Genomic DNA, 20,970 nt, shown 5'->3' with positions numbered 1-20,970 from the left:
AGGCAAGGACTAAAGACAGAAAAGAGTTCCCATACTTACACTGAAGCGTTAAAGAAGCTGAGAAAATCAGCTTCCCCAAAAGTTACCCAGGGTTATGGACTTGCTTTAGGAATTCTCCCTTGGACAAGTGGGGCAATAGGTTCCTTCTCCACCTTTCCCTCCCAGCAAGGAGTTCAGCACGTTTTTTCCTGTGGCCCTCTGAAATAGACTTAGGGAGGCATCCATACCATGGCGTGGAAACAGAACTGGCTCAGAGAAAGTTCTCTGAACTTTCCCAAGGACTTACAATGAGGAACCTCAGCTGCTTAAAGAATCAAGTTTGGGATTCTCAGCCAAAATGTCTTGCCACCAGAGTTATTGATAGAGGGCAAGAGACCACTGTCCAAGCTCATGTTTTTCTTAGGAACATAAGATCCAGTCTGTACCAGTTCTATCCGGATGAGTGCCAGTGTGTGAATTTTAATGAAGGCATTCCAAACTCCAAGCGCTACTTTGGACGGTGAAAGTATGGCTGGATTTTTATTTTATTCTTAGTACAAAAGTGTTGACTTGTTTTCCTACAACAAAATTGTGCGAGTATAAAGATCTGTAAACAACAAAGCCTTTATTTTGAAATACAAATTAATACAAAAAATAAACCTCATGACAAAACACAAGTACAGACTTTCATGTCATAGATAATTTATTCTAGGGGAGTTTGAGGGAAGACAGAGTGAGCCGAGGGAGGAGCACGGAAAATAGGCAAGTTTGTAATCGGAAGCCGAGCTAAGTCAGAGGTCAGAAGCTCTGGCCAGGCCCTAACCTATACACTTGGACTCATTTCTGGAAGCAAGTTTAGATTTAGAACCAGGTCTCTGCTTTTCTCCTTGAATGAGGGAAGGGAGGCACAGGGAGGGTGAGGATGGAGACCTCTGTATTTTGCCAAGGCTCTTTTCTCTCTGTCTTAATCTCCATCTGGCTAACGTCTTCATCCTGGACTCTTCTGGGTCCCATGTACTCTCCTGAATGTCTCTAGCATTCCCTAGACAAATGAGTGTCTATTGTGTGTCAGTAACTGTTGTGTGCTCCCAGAATGCATCAGTGACCAAAACAACTCAGTTCCAGGGTGCAGCATGAAGTTCTTGCATGTATTTACTTAGGTGTCCCGGGTCAAGCATAAGCTGTTTTCTGCTAAGGATCATTGTTTTAACATTTGGTTCTCTTCCTTCTCTGCACTGTGACTGGCTTTCAAACATTGTGAAGATGTTCACAATGAATGAATGAATGAATGAATGATGGTGTTTAAGTTTGGGTTTGGGGATGTTGCTCAGTTGAATAGCACTTATCTAGCATGCACAAGGCTCTGGGTTCTACCCTGAGCAAAAGCTCAAGGATACACACACACACACACACACACACACACACACGCACACACAGAGCAATTTCAAGAAAAAAAAAACACGACAGTGGGACGTTGGTCACTGATAAGTAGAGCACGTTCTCTTGCCCTGCATTACTGTCAGCTCAAATCTTAGGCCACTTTCCTCAAGTGGCAATCATCAGAGGAAAGAAGGTTGTAGGCTAGGTCCCCTGGGCCCATTTTGAAAAGAGGTAACCCGCTCTATCAGGGACCCTCTCTGAGGAAAGGATAATGCTGCTAACTTTAGACAGCTTAGGCTAAGCATGAAAGGCATTCTCCTTCGGTGGGTAGGGGGATCCACTGCCCCATCACTCTGTGCAGGGATGAATCATTCTGAAGTACATTTCCTTTCTCTTAAAAACAGCAAGGCTGCCCTGGCATTCATTTCCCCCATTCGCCCCGCCTCTGGGCTGCTGTTCATCCCTCCCAGCCAGAGGCAGCTCCAGCCTTTTTTGTTTGGCTTGCCAGCAGCTGCGCAGCAGCGCCCTCTGCCGCCCGGCATCAGGCTTTCATGCCGCCCGTCAGCCTCCAGGAGCGGGGAGGAGCAGGGAGCTAGGCGGGGGCTGTGCTGCGCCAAGCAGCCTCCAGTTCCGGAGGTGCGCGGGGACCATGACTCACCGCCCGCCGCTCTTGACGCCTCCGCACGCGCCTGATGACGCGCGGAGCTGCACAGAGCTGCTCTGCTCACGCAAACCAGCCGGGGCACACTTGGCCTGCTCTACCCTCCTGGGCCCCAGTTCTGTGTGAACCCCAGCATTATTCACCCCCCCCCCACACACACACACCAGAACCCCGCGTCGATTCATTACAATTTCTAATGAGGATAGAGACTGAGGACCAGGGGAAGATGGGGGCGAAGGCAGGGAACAAACCGCTAAAGAGTAGGGGAGGGGCTATATGACTCAGTTATGTGTGACTCCAAAGTTCACGGTGAGATGGGCTTTCCACAGCATCAAATTGCACCCCTCCTCCACTCACACACACCAGACACACTCAGGAAGGGTCAGTTAAATGATGATGTCATAAAGGACTTTGAAATTCGAGCATTATAGCAAACATTTACCATTTCAAAATTAAAAGCTGTAAAATAGTTCCTAATGAGAAAGGCAGATAGGTGTGGGGCTTGAGTGTGTGAAATGCTTTGAGTTAAGGAGCAGGACACAGAGCTGGGCATAGTGACACATGCACTTGGGAGGCAGAGGCAGGAAGATCTGTGTGAGTTTGAGACTAACCTGGTCTACAAAGTGAGTTATAGGACAGCCAGAGCTACATAGTTGAGAATAGTGAGACTGTTTCTAAAGCCAAACAAAACAAGAACTAAGCATGGGAATAGGAGCAGGAGCTGTGAATTAGGAATGTGCACCAGAAATTGGAACAGAGGGGAGAGAGGCAACTAAGATGACCCTGGAACATAGGCAGGCTGTGCAGTTGAACCAAGTGCATGATATGGACATGGCTCTGGGGTTAGGAAGGATTTACTGGTAGATCAAAAAGGTATGCAGTTAATGTCCACGTCACCTTTGCACCCGCCTCTGGTGTTTGCCACTGCCAGTTTTATTTTCTTTATTAGTAATATATTGCTTGTTTTCTTAGACTGTAAGAAACACAGATCACAGCCTGCAGCTAAGATCCCACCTCTGCTTTGGAGACAATAAACATGCAGAAGAGAATCCAGATTTGTGAGGGCACTGCCTATCCTCTGGGCTGAATGGAACATAGGTAGGCACAGCACCGCTTGCCCAGAGAGCATTTGTGGAAGCCAAAGAAACCCTAATCCAGGTCCTACTGTTCCCTTTGAGGAAAGTGTGGAAAGCTGTAGCTAACAACTGCTTCCCCGTGATGCTGAAGGTCTTTGTAGACCTAAGGTTTGACCCTGAGAGAGCCTGATGAATCATTCTGACAGCTCCAGCCTGAGCCAAGCATCGAGGTCTATTTGGTTTCCATGTGGCTACCTGTGGCTAGTAGCACCACTGAACGGATATGGTGCTCTAGAGCCACAGAAGAAAGTTAGACATGAGTAACGTTCCATGCTTCTGCATCCACTGGTATTCCCACCCACCCCACCCATCATGACTTTCTGTCAGCCTGAGCTCTACCTAGAAAGGCACCACCCCACCATTTCCTGACAGCGTTTAACTATGTATGCTGTATGCACGTGACTACATCTTCTTTTCCTTTGTGATCAGGAAAAGAAGGTATTGTCTCTATTCGTGGGTACTACTGAAAAACAGACTAAGTGTTCACGGCCTGTTAAAGGTTTAAAATAAATATTTAACTTCAGGAGTCTGAAGTTCAAGCCTTCACAAACAGACACAAATAAGGGGAGGGTGTAAGTCAGGGAGGTGAGTTCTATGTGTTCTTTAGCCCTGGCTCCCTTTCTTGCAGGCTTTGGTGGTCTTTGTAAAGGAGAAAAACATTGAACGAAGGAGGAAAAAGATGTCTGCAGCTCACTACTATTCCAGCTAAATTGCCACAGAAATTATTCATTGGATTTAAAAAACTCATTCTAAAGTCAGGTAGCATGCATAGAGAATGCTAAAAAACACTTTAGAGAAAATAAAGTGAAAGACAATTCCCTATACAAAGTATTAAATCCAGAGTACTTAATGGATTGTGGTATGGACATAGCAGTAGGCATTTAGAGTGCAGTGGGAACTGCACACTGATAGCTGGGATAAAGTGAACGAGCCTTTAAAAAGAGTATAGACTTCCAACTCTACTGTATTAGGAATAGACAAATAGACTTGAAAATCTCTGCACTGAGTTCTTCCAGTGTCATCTGCCCCTTCTGGTGGACAGTTTTGGAACAAGAACTAAGTTTTCATGGTGTAAATGGGTTCTGTGCACCATTTTCTGCCTACCTCCTAATGATTTTAGGATTGCCTCTTTCTTCATGGGGGCAGGGGTATCGTTAGAGTAGTGAGAAAGACCTCATTAAAGGAAACTCCTTCTGATCAAGAGAATAGATCTTTAGCCTGAATGGGGACCTCACATTCCAGTTGGCTGGGTCAATCACCTGGCCAAGCGACCATCCCTCAGGAAGGCAAGACCACTCCCCAGAAGGCAGGATGACCTTATACTATGCTAAAGAAACAGGAGGAATAATTATCCCTTTAATGCAATATGGTATTTTTCCTTCCCAGATTTCCCTACTGCAGTCTCTTATAGAACAAAGCCACACTGCTTCCTAAGCTAGTCTGCTTTTCTGAATTGCTCAGGAAAGTATGACTTTGCTTCTTTTTACCTCTGCTCTATCTATGCTTTTCCTAACAAAATGGGCTTCTTTTCTCTTTCTATAGAGCCCCTGTCCCACCATGTAGCTGTCTGCTATCATAAGGTAATCTCCGTGTGCATTTAACTGAAGTTGCACCCTTTTCTGCCCTTCATTCTCTTCTGGGAAGCTTCTGAGGTCTGCCACTTGCCTGGCTTTGGGTTTTCATTTTAAGCTATAATAAAATTGTCTCTGAGCTTAAAAAAAAATGAGAGAAGCAAATTTAAAGTTTAAAACTCAAAACAGAAATATCCAGGTCCAGTGGTTTTATTGATAAATTCCCCCAACTGTGCAGAGAATTTTACACTAATTCTACACAAAGGATTTAGTTCATTGTTAGCATATTAAAGAAGAGTCATATGATCTTGTCTAACACACCCATAATAAACTTTTTTTTTTTTTTTTTTTTTTGGTTTTTCGAGACAGGGTTTCTCTGTGTAACCCTGGCTGTCCTGGAACTCACTTTGTTGACCAGGCTGGCCTCGAACTCAGAAATCTGCCTGTCTCTGCCTCCCAAGTGCTGGGATTAAAGGCATGTGCCACCATGCCCAGCTATAATAAACTTTTTTAAAAATCTGAAAATTAGGAAAAGAAGAGAAATTCAAACTCAAATCTACAGCTGGGCATATAAGCCAGACCACATATCTGATAATCAAAACTTGTTCATATCAGGGAATTGGGGCCCAGGCCTGTCATTCTTGCCAACAAGAGGCTGAGATAGAAGGAACCTTGAATTCAGGGCCTGCATGGGCTACATACTGTGACTCAAAAGAATTCACAAAAAAGATGAATTGAATAATTGTACTTTATCAAAGTTAATACTTTCACCCTGTGAAAGACCCCATTAAGAAGAATTTTTAAAAAGTTAAATGCTAGGAGAAATATTTGCAAAACATATTGTCTAACAAAGCACTTGAATCTGGAATGTATTAAAAATTCTGAAAACTTAGCAGTTAAAAATTCAAACAACCCAAGCAGAAAATGAGCTAAAGACATAAATAGACATTTACCAAAGAGGAGACATAGTTGTCACTTCAGCCCATGGGAAGATGTTCAATATCAGTAACCACCAGGGAAATGCAAATTAAAGCCACAGGGAGACATGAGCACACCTATCTAAACCATGAGAACACCCAACGCTGATGAGTGTCTAGAAATTGGGTCCCTCCTACATTGCTGGTGGGAATGTAAAATGTTAGAATGCTCTGGAAAGCAGTTTGGCAGGTTCTTTAAAAACCTAAATTCAAGTACCATATGATCTAGGAACTGCACTCTTAGGCATGTGTCCCAGAGAAATTAAAGCTTACGTCCACTAAAAAGCTGCTAGGTAAATGCCCATAGCAGTGTTATTCATAAAAGCCAAACCTAGGAAACACTACAGATACCCTCCAATGCCAGAATGGATAAACATTCTTTGATACATCAAGACCACGGAAAAGCACTTGGCAAGACAAAGGAGGAGTGTTGAATAAACAAATTAAACAAACAAATAAACAAACGGTCATCACATGTGACAATGACTCTCTAGAGCATTACTTCTCAATCTTCCTACTGCTGGGACCCTGTAAAACAGTTAGTTCCTCATGTTGTGGTGACAGCCCCCAACTATAAAATTATTTATGTTTTTTTAAGACAGAGTTTCTCTGTGCAGTCCTGGCTGTTCTGGAGCTCACTCTGTAGACCAGGCTGGCCTCGAACTCAGAAATCCGCCTGCCTCTGCCTCCTGAGTGCTGGGATTAAAGGCTTGCACCACCACTGCCCGGCTCATAAAAATATTTTTGTTACTACTTTATAACTGTGATTTTGTTACTCTTATGAATCATAATATAAATAGTTGATATGCAGGATAGACCCCAGAGGGGTCGTAACCCATAGGCTGAGAATCACTGCCCTAGATAATGGGGTGATTAAAAGAAATCCCTAAAGATGACATGATGATTGATTATATTTTTTATTTAATTCTGTTGAAATGACCTAATTCAAGAAATGGAACAAAGTTGTTAAACTATATGCAGGAAAATAAATGCAAGGGGAGATACCCATATTAAGCAAATTAAGTCAGTCTTGGACAGACAAATGCCATATCTTTGCTGTCACTTGTGATTCCTAGATTTTATCTAGATACATAAAATCATGTATATGACATGGAAGTAGAAGCGAAACTGTCACAAAGAGTACTAATATGAAGGTGGTGCAGACAGGCAGGGGAAGGGGTATGGGACAATGTGTTCAATGTACAACATATATTTGCATGAAAATATCCTTACGTACCATAATATAGTGTACAATAAGTATAGTCAATGAAATAAGACAAAGAAATGGTGGGGCTGGTGAAATGGCTCAGTGCTTGCCACTAAGCCTGATGATCTGAGCTCCGTCCTCAGCCCCTCATCGTGGAAAGAAGAGAATTGGCACCTGTAAGTTGTTCTCTGACTTCCACACCACGGCTTTTCAGGCACTTAGCGTGCACAGACACACAAGTGTAAATCTTTTTAAAACATGATTGCTAAGGGTTAAGTAGGCATTGGATAAGCATGGCTTGCAGGGGGGAATGCTCATTCTTGGGCTAGTGTCAGCATCCTGCTTGTGTGCTGTTCTGGATTTCTGAGCATAGAGAAAAGCTGGGGGCAGAGCACCTGTATTCTTTTTGAAATGGCAAGTCATTCTGCAATGATGAAAATATGAAGTTTAATCAAGAGAATGGTGAGGTAGACACCCCTCACACAGAGGTTTCCAAGACATTGATAAGTGAGAAAAGCAAGCTGCAGACTACTACTGTGTTCGGTGCACTAAATGGTTTTAAGTTTCCATGTAAAACCAAGCTATGTACGGAGATGAAGATCCCTAAGAAGGGGAACACTCCATGTGGAGAACAGTGGCTACCTCTGGGGAGCACGGTGGACACAAAGTGGATTTTTACAGCTGCTGAACTGATTTTGTTCACAATAACAGTGTATTCATGGGCTAGGGATGCAGCTCGGTGGCAGAGTGATTGCCTAGCACACACAAGGTACTGGGTTCCATCACCAGGGCTGCAACAGCACCAACATTGCTAAGAATATATTTGTAGTATTTGTGTCATTAAAACATCCTTGACACAGCTGCAGGGTTCTAGGAATTCACATCTGCATTTCTCATCCAGATTTAACAGGTTTCATCAGCATGATGGCAGGGGACATGGCTCCCAGACACCCTGCCCTTGAGCCTGAAGGAAGTGGCTCTAATCCTCCTCATTTCAAAGCAGGTACACTAGTGCAGACGGTGTTTTTTGAGGAAAGGCCAGTGCCCCACAGTTGCTGACAAACACTTAGATAACACACAGCAGGCTAAGGTTGACAAAGCGTCATGTAGCCACAATCCCGGGAGCGGCAAAGGCTTCCCCACCTGAAAATCTGAAGACATGGCAGCCATTCTTCCTTTTTGGAAGAAATCAATACCAGCAGGCATGAGTAAAAGTTGGATGTCTACAGTCTACCACAAAAAGTTAAGAACAGACTCACCTTGGGTAGCCCAAGCCAGTGCATCCCTTCAATCATTTATTCACTGTTTGTTGATCACCTACTATGTACCAGATGGCAACAATAGCAGTGTTCAAAACAAAGTCTTTGCCTTGCTGGAGCTCCCACTCTACTGCGAGAGTAGGGCATGGGCTAAATGAGGAATGTAAATGGATGGGGTTAAGTGCCGTTATTAACAGTGGCATAGAAGAGGGGCAAGGGGTGACAGGGAATGAGAAATGCAATTGAAAAATATGTCCAGAAATGGTGGAGGCTGTAAGTGGAGAAGCCAGCCACCAAGATGGGCAGCTTGCCTGGCCATTGTCTACTTGCCCCTCCGCACATTGCACATCGTCTCCCCCCACCCCTCGACAGTTTGGCCCTGGTAGCTGACCTGTGCTGGCTACATCAGCAAGCTCCCTTGCCCTCAGGCTGCGAGTCCCGTTCACCCAGTGGCAGGCACCTGTACGGACAAGGGAAGAAAGAGAAAGTGAGCTGAGGGTATTGTTTGTCTGGGCTCTTTCTATGAAGGGTTTCTATGCTGGCTGCACCCCACTCTTGCAGGCACAACCACAACCTATATGCAGAGGACCACAGAGTGTGAAAAGAAGTGGCTGCACTCTTTGTTGTTTAGACTTGGCGTTTTTTGTTTGTTTGTTTACTTTTGAGCCAGGATTTTTAAAAATTAATTAACTAATTAGTTAATTAATTAATTTTACATACCAACTGCAGTTTCCCCTCCCTCCACTTCTCTTCAGGAAAGGGGAGGCCTCTCATGGATGTCAACCAGCCCTGGCACATCAAGTTGCAGTAAGATTAGGTGTGTCTTCTCCTATTAAGGCTAAATGCGGCAGCCCAGTGGGGGGCAAGTAGTATGAAAGGCAACAGAGTCTGAGATAGCCCCTGTTCCTGCTGTTAGAAGTCACACATGAAGACCAAGCTATACAACGATAACATGTATGCAGGGGATCTAAGTCAGACCCATCCATGCTGAGTCAGAATCTTTCTGTGTAGCCCAGGCTGGCCTCAAACTCACACACTTTCTGCTTGGGTTCTGTTAACTGCTGGGTTTGCAGGCCTAAGTAAGCACAGGCAGCTCAGATTCTGCATATATTTTATTTATTTTCATTTGTACCATTCACTGTCCAGCATTTTCCCACATGTGTATCACATGCTTTGCCCAGTTCCACCCATCTTCTCTTACCCCTCGTCTGAATAGGTTCTGAAGGTTTTTCTGAGGCGTCCTGCTCCAATAAGATGGCCAGAGCACAAGCCCCAATGCAGGACGAGTGCCTTGTTCCTCTATGTGTCTTTGTGCATACCAATGTGAGTTCTGTTGTCAGCAAGATTTCAGAAGGCCTCTGCATAGCAGGGGCCTCCTAACATACTGTCCCTCAAGCAGGACACACAACTCTGGGAAACTCAGAGGGTTCTACTCTATTCCTGACTCAAGAGCAAGTGCAGAAAACAGCCATCCTGGGCTTCCTAGCTAACCTGTCCCACCTCAGAGCCAAGCCTCTACTAGGGCTTTGTGCTATTTTGCTCCCTTCACTGGGCCCCTGGCACCTACAAGAGCTAGCCTAACTACATCAATGTGAGAATTCCAAGAAAAGCTGTCCCAATTTGCCCTGTCCAACTTCCTGTCATTCACAGCTGTCAACAGACAGAAGGCATCCATCACCCACTGAGCGAAAGCAACAGACCACAGTGGGGACAGTGTGGAGGAGACATCTGAAAGAAATTAAAAAGCAGGGAGAGAGGGGGGCTGGGAGGCCAGGCAAGCATCAGCCATATCATATACTGGTGAGGTTGCTGAGAGGGCATGGCCGGAAAGCCTGGGCCAGGCTGCCGGCATCCACGTTTGGATGTATGTCAAGACAAAGAGCACCCTGAGTGTTTCTGCGCACACTGCAGATTCTCAGGTTAAAAGCTCTGCTTCAATTTCAGGAACCCCTCAGCAAAGGTGCCCAGCTAGAAAGTGGAGGACAGCGCATGACACCAAGGACCCATTCCAAAGCTAGGAAAAAGTGCCGGTGTTTTGTTTACACTTCTATAAATCAATCCAAAGAAATGAGCCCCATAGCCAAAGTCAGAAAAGATGGAGATCAAATTGCTGCCAGCCTCTGGATCTTGGCCCACTCATCAGGGGAAGGGTAACCTACACTAGAATCCTGAGTCCAACTCTCTCAAGTGGGTGTCCTTGGGTAATACTCTGAACCCAGCCGGGACCTCAGTTTTCCAATCTCAAAAATGGAGCCATAGTACCTTACAGAGCCTTAGTAAGGGTCATTGAGCTCTGTATGTCACATGTGTCTGGCAGAGGCTGCTCAACATTTGTCTCTTCTCTTCCTGTGTCTACTTTTCCTAGGCAAGAGGGAGACTTCTGGAAAAGAAGTTCTGGGTTCCAGAGCCTTTGAAGTCCTTGAGAGCTCTCTGAGGAGTTTGGCAGCTCTTACCTCGATGCTTCATCTGCTCTTTACTAAGAGTGTCACGGTTGACTGTCATTTGGTCCCAGCAAGACATCCTTTCATGAAATGCTTGCCACTGAAGGGCACTAATGCTCATTAATAACTGTATACTTGGCTGACCCACCACAGGAACTGCCTTCCTTACCCCACTCTGCTACCAGAGTGCCCTTTGGGAGCCTGCTAAAGGGCCTCTGCCATCCCCTTTCTTCTTCTATCCTTTCTCCCCTTCCTTTTTCTACCCTTACTTCCCTGTCCCTGGCTTTGGCCCTGCATCTTAGCCATTCCTTTACTGGCTCTTTCAAAAACCCTCATCCAAATATAGTAGCCACAGGGAAACAGCTATAAAAAATGGCCCAATTGGGGAGAATCTTATCGCTGGGTCACTCTTTGTCCCCACTGGGGGTTGAGGAGGAGGGCAAAACTGAATGATGCCTGGCTGATGCCCTTAGGCAACTTACCAACCAGTGCAGGGACTGACCACAGAGTGGGGAGGGTGACTGTTTGTCTCAGGGACTGGGGAAGGCTTTCCTAAAGACAAAAACATTTCAGCCAAGCCTTGAATCCTAAGAATTCACACTGCAGTGAGAAAAGTTCAAAGGGCATTGAATAATTGTAAGGCCATGAGGAGCAAAGGGCAGTGTATGCTCACTTGGCATTGGCTACACAGCAAGGTCTGGGACCAAGGAAAGCAGGGAGCCTGGAAAAAGTTAACTGGAACCAAGTGAGCAGAATGACAAGGGATAGGGGTCATGGAGGTCAGATTGCGAAGTGGCACTGGTGCAGGGTATAGGTGGCACTGGCAAATGTTGGTAGGATGGGGTGAAAGCCAGAAGATACTTTTAGCTGAGTGTATGACGTGGCCAACTATGGAGAGCCTTGGGTTCTAGCCCCTGTACAACTAAACTGGTGATTTCAGAGGGCAGAGAAACAGAAACAGAATAGTCGGGACACTGCTAATATGGTCCCAATACAAGATGAAGCCCTGGATGGGGATACTCGCGCCAAGAATGGGAGCATGAGGCAGAGAAGAGGCAGCACAGCTCCTGTGTGCTATATGATGGGCCTATATCCTGCTGTCACTCTTCACCCTTCTCAATGTGACAGGGCAAGACAATGCAGAGATTTCTCCATCTTGTATTTTGCTGAGGCCATTCTAGTTTTAACTAGAATCTGATGTCCTTGATGGAGAGTCCTGCAGAAATTATCTAACTCTATTCCAGGTATCCAAGGTCCAGATGCCCAGCTAAAAACTTAGCCTCAGTTAAACTGCCTGCTTGCAGACCTTCCCCTGCAGCTGCTGAGGTACTATGATGTGGCTTTTGTCTTTAACACCCTTACCCTAAACACCTGAGGCTACGCTTGGGTCCCAAACACCTGAGTGTAGTTCCAGCTGGCTGGAATAAAGACTTTCAATTGTCTATGAACTGTATCTGAGTGGTCATCTGAGTGCTGTTGGGGGGTTCCCGGTAACACCAATACCTTAACCTGTAGCCATTTTAATGGGATCTCAGGCCTCCAGTGCAACTTCTACCATAGTGTATTCTCATCCAACAACACCTACTCAATACCTACCCTCTGTCCCTGGGGCTGGCTTGCAGTATAAGCCTGTGGACATTCCCAAGTGATCATGTCACCAGCAGATCCCTAACTGCCATGCTTGTGGCTTGCTTCTTGGCTCCAATCCAGTTTGGTAGGACTGTGGTCTTGTGGGCTTCTGGGATCTGATCCAGCAATTAAGGATCATTTCATACCGTTGGGGCGAACTCAGCATTTGCCAGTTCTGTGCTTGTCAGCGCAGAGGGCTGGCTTAGCATTTCACATTAGAGAGGTTTCTTTTCAGCTCTCTACTGTCAAGTTCCTTCCAAATGTCCTGCAGCCAGGGCCTGTCCCTTCTGTCCCCTGGAAATATCTGCAAATGTATAGAGGTATGTCTGGTTGTCCCAGCCGCTCCAGAGTACAACTGCCACTTTGGGTCAGGAAAGTCAGGGCACTGAATGATCCACACTGCAAAGGAGAGCCTCGCACTGCAAAGAACTGTGTAGCCTCACCTGCCAACAGTGTGCAGCTGCCCCCATGCTGCCCCCCCCCACTGCATGCTGCACACTCATGCTGCACACTGCACACATGGTCTTGCTGTCTGAAGTTTCTCCTACTCACTGGACATTGTAGTTTAAAAAATATCAATGGAAAACTTTGAGAAATAAACAATTGTGAATTTTTAAAAATAACTTTTCTAGACATTTATGGCTATGATTCTGCTTATTAGTTGTTGTTAATCTCCTCCTGTGACTAGTTTACCCATTGGGCCTTGTCATAGGGCTTTCTGAAAGGAAGAACAATGCAGACACTCAGTGGGTGTCTTGGAGCTGGCACTCCATAGATAAGGGGCAACTCGAACTCTGAGTTCAAGTTCTCCGACGCTGTCATTTTCTACCTTCCTTGTCCAGCCCAGAAGGCTGAGCACCAGGTGCTTGAGACATTAATAAATCATTTCATGGCTTCATTGCGACTGAGCAGCATGATGCTGGGTGCTCCAGACAAAGGGACAAGCACACTCGGGCAGCGCCTTTACACCCAGGCCAGCTTTAGCTGCCTGCTGAGGTCATCCTAAAAACCTAGCATGCTTCACTTCTAACACAGGTCCTGCCTAATGCTGAGCTACAAAAAGCATTCATTCCTCAGGCATCGAGGGCCCACTGAACTAATTCAAAAGTGCTCAGCCACGATCTTGTGGATTGCACCAGAGTAGAGGAGTCCTGGGTGGGGGCTGGTAGTTGAGGTGGGGCCTGAGACGTTCCTGCCCGGCTCAGACAGTCTCTGGGGACTGCGGGGTGAGGGGGGGGGGCTGGTGTGGATGGAAATATGCACCACATGGTCTGAACTGCAGGGCCAGCCCTCAGCTCTCACAGCCCCAAACACTTCCAGATGGATTTATTTATAACTCCCCAAACAGAGGCGGCACTTGATGCTCTGCCTCATTCCCCTCCCCACCACTGAACAGGGCCAGGCTGTCTCTCTCCACTCCGGAAACCAGCAGGAGACAGGGAATGTGCAGCAAGTGATTGAATCACAGTTCTGTACAGTCCAAGCTCCGGGTCACCACTGTCCCCTAGGTGGCAGCAGCAGCCCACTGTGTAGGTGTGCCTGTTGAACCTGGTCATCATAGAGATCACCTGGTTCACGTGGTTACTTGCAGAATGGCTGCTGAGGGGGTGGTGTGAGCTGTATCCACTTTGACAAGTCTCCTTCCCAGGCCCGCTTCCATCTCGTAAAGCCAAGGCACACCCAGGTCAACTTCCCATCCTTTGTATCTGGGCATTCGGAGTCCCCTCCTCTCTACCGCCTACTAATACTGCTTTTCACGGTATAGACTTTCAGAGGTTTGGAATGCTGACATTTCCAACTCTACCTCTTTTTGCAAACAGGAGACAGCTGAGAGAGGCTAAGTAATGTGCCTAAAGTCACACAGCAAGCTAGATAGCAGAGACAGAATAGGACAATCCAGCCCTTCCCCTGATGCTAGGAACCTCCTAAATTCCATTTTCCTCCTGTGTATCAAGTGGAACTAGCAGGTGGTATGCTGGCTCTGCATGGAGCTCGAGAGGGCCCCGTCACTGATTCCCTGGGTGACTTTTGATGACTTAGTCTTCCTCTCTTAACTCAAGTTCTTGATCTTTTTCTTTTAAGAATGAAATAGTGAATTTAAATATCTTAGACTAGCACCCTCAATAAGAAGTAATGAACAGGGACAGGATATACCTCAGATATCGCATTTGCTTAAGGTGTGTGAAGTCTAGTTTTCATCTGTAGTAACACACACACAGACACACACGCACACGCACACACACACACACACTGAGCACAATAGTTTTTTTTTTATTTAGATGCATCACTATGGAGCTTAAACGTTCATCTCTTGATACATAGGCAAACATTCCCTTCTGCTTTCTCACACAGAAAGAGGTAAGCCATGTGATTTCAAAGAGATTGAGTGGACTACTGAGGGTGTGCTTCTAGGACCAGAGGAAGTGCTTGGACCATGGAGTCTGGGCATCCCATAGAGTGTGAAAGACAATCTCTTACCTGAGACTCTAGCATCCTCACCCCATTCTGACCTATCTTCCCTGTTTCATGGCTGGCCTGGAGCTTGTGGTCCAGAGGTTTAGTACATGCACCAAGATGAGCAGACACATTTTGGTGACCCTAAAATGGGTCTGTGGACATGTCAGGTGTTGAAGAACACTTTGGCCCCATGCCTGAGGTCTTCCTACATAGCTTCTTTCTTAGCCAGGGCTAAGAGCTGGAGGGGACTAGAGGGCGTGTGTGTGGGGAGGGGGAGGAAACAGACAAAGGTTCCAGAGAAAAGTTTCTAGACTCTAAATATCTGCTTCCTATAAATCCTTTCTGCCACCAAAGTTACAACCCACGTCTGCCAGACCCACCCCTCTGCATCCAAGGGTCCAGACAAGTTTTCCTGCAGCTGTTCAGCAAAACATGACAGCAGACTGCTGCCCCAGTGGGAGCCCCTGGCGTGCGCACATTCCTTCCTGCTTGCTGCTGCACAATTAGGCACGCATAATTTCTCTGTGTTTTCCCACCCCACACCGCACGCCAGTGACGGCACGTGGGAGTAGCAAGCTCTAAGCACACACAGGCAAGGGGCTTCTGTCAATTGTGACAGAATCAAATGCGACTCATCAAATAGGCCCCAAATCCCAACAGCAATCTGGCCTCATCTGTTTCACCTTTTCAGTGGGCTACCTACCAGGAGGCTTGGGGTTCCCGAGAGGGCACGGGGCACAGAGTAGGTGCATGACACATGCCTGATCTCTGTCTAAGCAGAAAAACCTCTCAGAGTCTGTGCTCTCTTTCTAAGAGAGTCTGGGGCAGCTCTTCTCCGTCTCCGGAAGCTGCTTTATACGACAAAGTCTTTGGCCCTGATTACAGAAACTGACTACAGAAACTATGGCTCATCCTACTGTGTGGCTCTCTGAACTTCAGTTTTCCTCTGTGACATGGGAGCAGTGTTGCCATCCATACCGTGTTCCTCTGAGTCAGGGATATGAGCTTCTGCAAACAAATGCTACTTTTATACTGCCTTCCCGTGCTATGAAAGTAAATTCACATACATTCTAAAGTCACCTCGAGGCACACACATGCTACACAGACATACATGCAGGCAAGACATCCATACACATAAAATGAAAAAAGAATCACCTCAAGGCAAATTGTTCCATCTCAGTATTGATGGAACACTTTGCTATGTCTGTACCAGCATGAGAGAAACAGAAGAAATTCAAACAGTTTCACATGTACATAAGAGATCATGGTATATGTAGGAACTTGGGCATGAATGAAATAGTTCAGATAAGGTAATTCAAATGCCTTTATGAGCCAACCCGACAGAATAGTGAAGAAAGGTAGGGGAATCTAATAAGGATTGGTGGGGACTGTGAAGGTCTGGACAGGACATGTTCTAGTTAGAGGGGAAGCCACCATCCCAATCTAGTTACCTACTGTCCTGTGGAAATGCACATCTAGTAACTTACCAGATTTTTCTGTTTTTCCAAAGGAGCCAGAAATCCAGGCCACATGGAAAGATTCCTAACTGTTCTGGGACACAATCTGTGGCTATTAGCCCAGTGGTCACCAGTCTGTGGCTTCTCCATAATGATAAATGATGTTTGTCAAAAATAAGTGCTACTGATGGAAAAGGAGAAAGCCAACCCCCACACCCTCTCTGACTTCTGCATGTGCCCTGTAGCACGTGTGTGTATGTGCACACTTGCACATATACAAAGAGCTGTGAAAAAAAGTAAATTTTTAAAAATTTAAATGCTCCCATACCAAAGAACAATTCAGATGGCACCTCAAAGGCTGGGTATGGAGTTGGCATAGAGAAGGGAACAGCTTTTTGGCAAGACCAATGGCAAAACCAAGCTGTGATGAGATGTATCTGTTTGCCATGTTCTGGGGCATGAGGGACTTCTGATCACAGTCTCAGGAGGCGAGATTTCTCATGGCCGGAAGCAGGAAGCTCCCTGTGTAGAGAGTGAGAAAGGTAGGCAACTGTTGCTTAGACAGCTTGAGCCTGAAAGAGCGTGCAGAGGAATACTAAGCACAGACAGACTGACTGTGCCATTGGCAAGAGTGGGAAAGGACACTTTCAAGAATAGGGTGATATGAAAACCTAGGAAGAAAGAAGATGCACAAGGCCTGGTCAGGGTGATGAGGATAAGTGATGGTTTACCCATAAATAGGTCATTTGTAACCCCTCCTCCAAGGCTCAGGGAACATCTTGGAAGAGAGTGCAGAAACAATATAAGAGCTAAAGGATGGGGGGGGGCGGTCAGTGGGAGTGCTGGGAAATCCGTCTTAGAACATGGCACAGCTGTCTGGCCCTTGAGCTTACAGCAGTTGCCACTGGTACCTGTAAACTTGTGGACAATCCTAATGAAACTCATTGGGTCATCAAAACCAAACAAATACAAACCTGAACACAGAAGAGGGACTGGGTCAGGGAGGAGGAATAGGATAAGCAAGAATGGAAGGGGAACAGGAGAAGATAGTGGGGCATGACTATGATAAAAAGAACTTTATATGTGTGTATATATGAAAATGCAATAATAAAGCTATCATGTATAATAAACATATGCTAATCAAAAAGATAAAATAGGTCTGGGGAGGTGTTTCAGTGAGTAAACCACACATCACACAAGTATGAGTTCAGATCTCTTTGGACTTTCAACCTCCAGATCAACAAAATAAGACCTACCTTTATTTCTTTCTCTCTTTCTCTCTTTCTCTTTCTCTCTTTCTCTCTCTCTCTCTCTCTCTCTCTCTCTCTCTCTCTCTCTCTCTCTCTTTCTTTCTTTCTTTCTTTTTTTTCGAGGCAGGGTTTCTCTGTATAGCCCTGGCTGTCCTGGAACTCATTCTGTAGACCAGGCTGACCTCGAACTCAGATATCCGCCTGCCTCTGCCTCCCAAGTGCTGGGATTAAAAGCTTGCGCTCACGCAGGGCTAAGATAATATATTTGTATTGCCTTAAGCTGCTACATTTATGGTGCTTTGTTACAGCAGCAACAAGAACTAATAACTAGCTTTGGATGTAGGCATAAGCAGTGTTTTACTTCTGGCCTCCTCACTTAACCTCTTTAGGTCTCAATAGCCCCATTTGTAAAAGAAAGACCGCAATGCTTTCACACAGTTGAGGCAAAGAGCAACATCAAGGTCTCCATATAAAGGGTTGGTGTGGTGTGGCCCAGAGGAGGTGCAGATATTCTTCTCTTTAATGCAATTAAGGACAAAGTGAGTCACTGGGACCAGTGATGCTCTAAAAAATGTTCATCAGTGGTCTCTCAAAAACGTGTGCATGCAGGTAAGTGAGCACTGTACATATACTTATCTAAGACAACAAAACACACAGCTTATAAAAGGTGATAAGACAGGTATTTGTTGCAGATTTCACACGGCCGATTGAATCTCACATAGTGCTTTCATTGATGCCAGACTCTGGCTGTGGTAGAAAGGCCAGTGCACTTCCTAGGTAGACAGTTCATTTATGTTCATAAGTTAAAAAGAAACTGAGCCACTAAAAAAGCAGTAAACCCTCATGGATTTGTCATTGTGTGAACTTTTTTGTTAAATCATCATGCATACCGAGAGCATCATTCCTCAGTTATTTGTGTACCACACATGAAGTTACCAGCAATAGACACACCACAGATTCAAGGTTCATGTATGTTATTAACATTTTCTCCTTACTTTCTTCCTTCTTCTCTTCCTCCTCCCTTCCTTTCTCCTCTTCTTTCTTCTCCTCTTCCTTCCTTCTTCCTTCCTCTTCCTTTTCTGGTCCCTCTGGGGATGGAACTCAGGACCTCATGTATGCTAAGCTCCCATCACTTTCTTAAGTCTACAGTATAATTGTCCAGAACAAGAAACCCAGCCCTGATTTGTGGCACTTTCAGATTTCCATGATGTAGATACACTTGGGCCCATTTCGAGCTTCCAAAGTGACATAAATGTGGCACAAAGTGGGAGGAGCTATGGCGCAGTGTGTCATGAATACACAGGGGAGAGCAAGAAGAGCAAGGGCATAGACTCGGTGGAAAGCTTCAAGAGAATTAGGAAGTGAGAAGCTATATTGATCACCTTTGCTTTCGGCATGATTTATCTAATCACAGATTTATAGAATTTACTATGTTTGTTTAACAGTTTATTTTAAAATTTCAGAATAATTTTAGACTTACAAGTCTCTTTGCTGTACGATTTCCACCCTGTGCACACTTCACCAAGCTCCCCCTTCAGCTGGCATCTCGAAGAATTATCAAGCATTTGTCAAAGCCGGTGAATTAACCTTGGTGCAGCACCATACAAAATAACTCGGATTTGACCAGGCTTCCCTAGACAGTCTTTTTTCTCTTCTAGGATACACTCCAGGATCCCTCCTCCTTGCATATTTTTGGTCAGTTATTTTGTTGACTGCCCCTCAGTTTCAGTTTGTCGTCTGTTTTCTGGTGTAATTGCAGTTTTAAAGATGGAATGTTTACTATTTGGCTCACACATTCCTAAATATTTAACAATTGGCTGTCACTAACCAGTACAAGCCAGTTCCAGCAAACTACACACACACACACACACACACACACACACACACACACAAAAAGGCTGACAATTTCATCGTTATTTTTTTTTTTTACCACATTGATTCCACTTTTTGGTGCTGGGGATTGAATTGAGGGCTCTGTACATATTAGGTACAGTCTCTATTGAGCTATATTCCCAACCTTATTTCAATACATTTTTATTGGGCACCATCTAAGGGTTAGTGCTGGAGATACACAGGTGATGAAAACAGTCCTTGCCACTAAGACAAATCACAGGTTAGGAGAGGTGACAGCAAAACAAACACCATAGAGTGATCAGGGCTAGTAATGGGAGGGGAGATAGAGTGTGCTAGAATGTTCAGAGGATGGAGGGATCAACCCTGCCTGGGGAAGTCAAGAAGGCTTCATAGAGATAGTCAAGAGTTTACAGGTAGGTTCGAGGAGGCTGAGGGAGGCTTTTCCCATGGAATGAAAGATAAGCTGAGCATCTGTCCAGGGCTGGGGATGACCCAGTCAGTGGAGAAAGCAGAGGAAACAACATTCACCCATTTATTCCTTCCTTCAGTAAGCATTCCCTAGGGGCCGAGTCTATACTGAGCACCAGAGGCACAAACATGCAGTGAACAAAGGTGTTCAACCCGGATTGTGATGGTGCCTGTGTTGTCATGAAAGATGAGATGGAGTCTCGCCATGTGAAGGAACAGGGCTCATGAACACTGAGGATAGTGTGCTGTTCAGAGAACCTATCACCAAACATCTCCCTGACAGGACTTGACATCCTCCAGGGAAGCTGAAAACCAGCTAACCATTGCTTAACCCCATCACCAGTCCTTTCTGTATACATACTGCATGTTCACCAGCCCCCTTTCTCAACCTTCACACCTAGATCCCTGTCGACAGACTGCTGACATGCCCTAGCCTTCCACACTACACTGCTTTCTTTTCTTTATAACATTTACTGCCTACAGTACACAGTAAATTTAAGGCTAGCCTGGACTATAGGAGACTTGGTTCTAAATAAAAGAAAAAAGGAGAAGCCTTGCCTGTTTTGTTCTCACCCCCATGCAGTTCCCAGAAGCTCAGGACTTGGCCTGTGGGCTGTTTGTGATATAGCCATAGGATGGATGAGTAAATGGATGGATGGATGGATGGATGGATGGATGGATGGATAGATGGATGCTAAAAATAAAGTTTTCACGGCTGCAGATTTAGACCTGTAAGGAGATAGGCGTCTTCCTCACTGGGTGCATTCAGTGTTTTTTTTGTGTTATTAGTTATTGTCGTCGTTTCCGCTAGAATTCTATCCTGGTCTTTTACCTTCAGACTTGTTGCCCTGTGCTGGCCCCACCCAGCCCCTTGCCTACTCCTCCTATTCAGCAGAACAAAGGAAAAGTTTGGCTAACCCCCGCTGGGCTTTTCTGGTTTTCTGTTTCTACTGTAACAAAGAGCAGCTCACCAAGTGCTCTCAGAGTGAGAAAGGAAAATAGTTCATCACCTACAGTAACCTGCCCCCCTCCCCACAATTGGCCTTAGGAACCTCAGCATTCCTGGTGGGGCTAGGCAGGGAGGGCACCTCCCTTCTGCTCAGCCGGTGGGATAGTGATGGCTTCCATCTGGCCTGGCCTGCGGTCTCTTCCCTAGGCTCCACCTGCAGCCTACACAGAGCCAAAGAAAGAATGAAGCATTCTCTCCCTCTCCCTCTCCCTCTCCCTCTCCCTCTCCCTCTCCC

The 20,970-nt window shown here is 45.7% G+C and overlaps 1 protein-coding gene across 1 annotated transcript in view; it reads right to left on the bottom strand.

Moving 5' to 3' along the window:
• Nucleotides 1-20,970, bottom strand: part of Nhsl2 (NHS like 2) — a 243,221-nt gene that overhangs the window by 135,552 nt on the left and 86,699 nt on the right. The window contains exon 2 of the mRNA XM_029473275.1: nucleotides 8,562-8,630. Coding sequence (XP_029329135.1) covers nucleotides 8,562-8,630 — 69 coding nt within the window. The remainder of the gene's footprint in view (nucleotides 1-8,561; nucleotides 8,631-20,970) is intronic.

Source organism: Mus caroli, chromosome X, assembly GCF_900094665.2.
Source record: "Mus caroli chromosome X, CAROLI_EIJ_v1.1, whole genome shotgun sequence".
Lineage (NCBI taxonomy): Eukaryota > Metazoa > Chordata > Mammalia > Rodentia > Muridae > Mus > Mus caroli.
The sequence above is the reverse complement of the archived record's forward strand: the minus strand, read 5'-3'. Positions and strand labels throughout refer to the sequence as shown.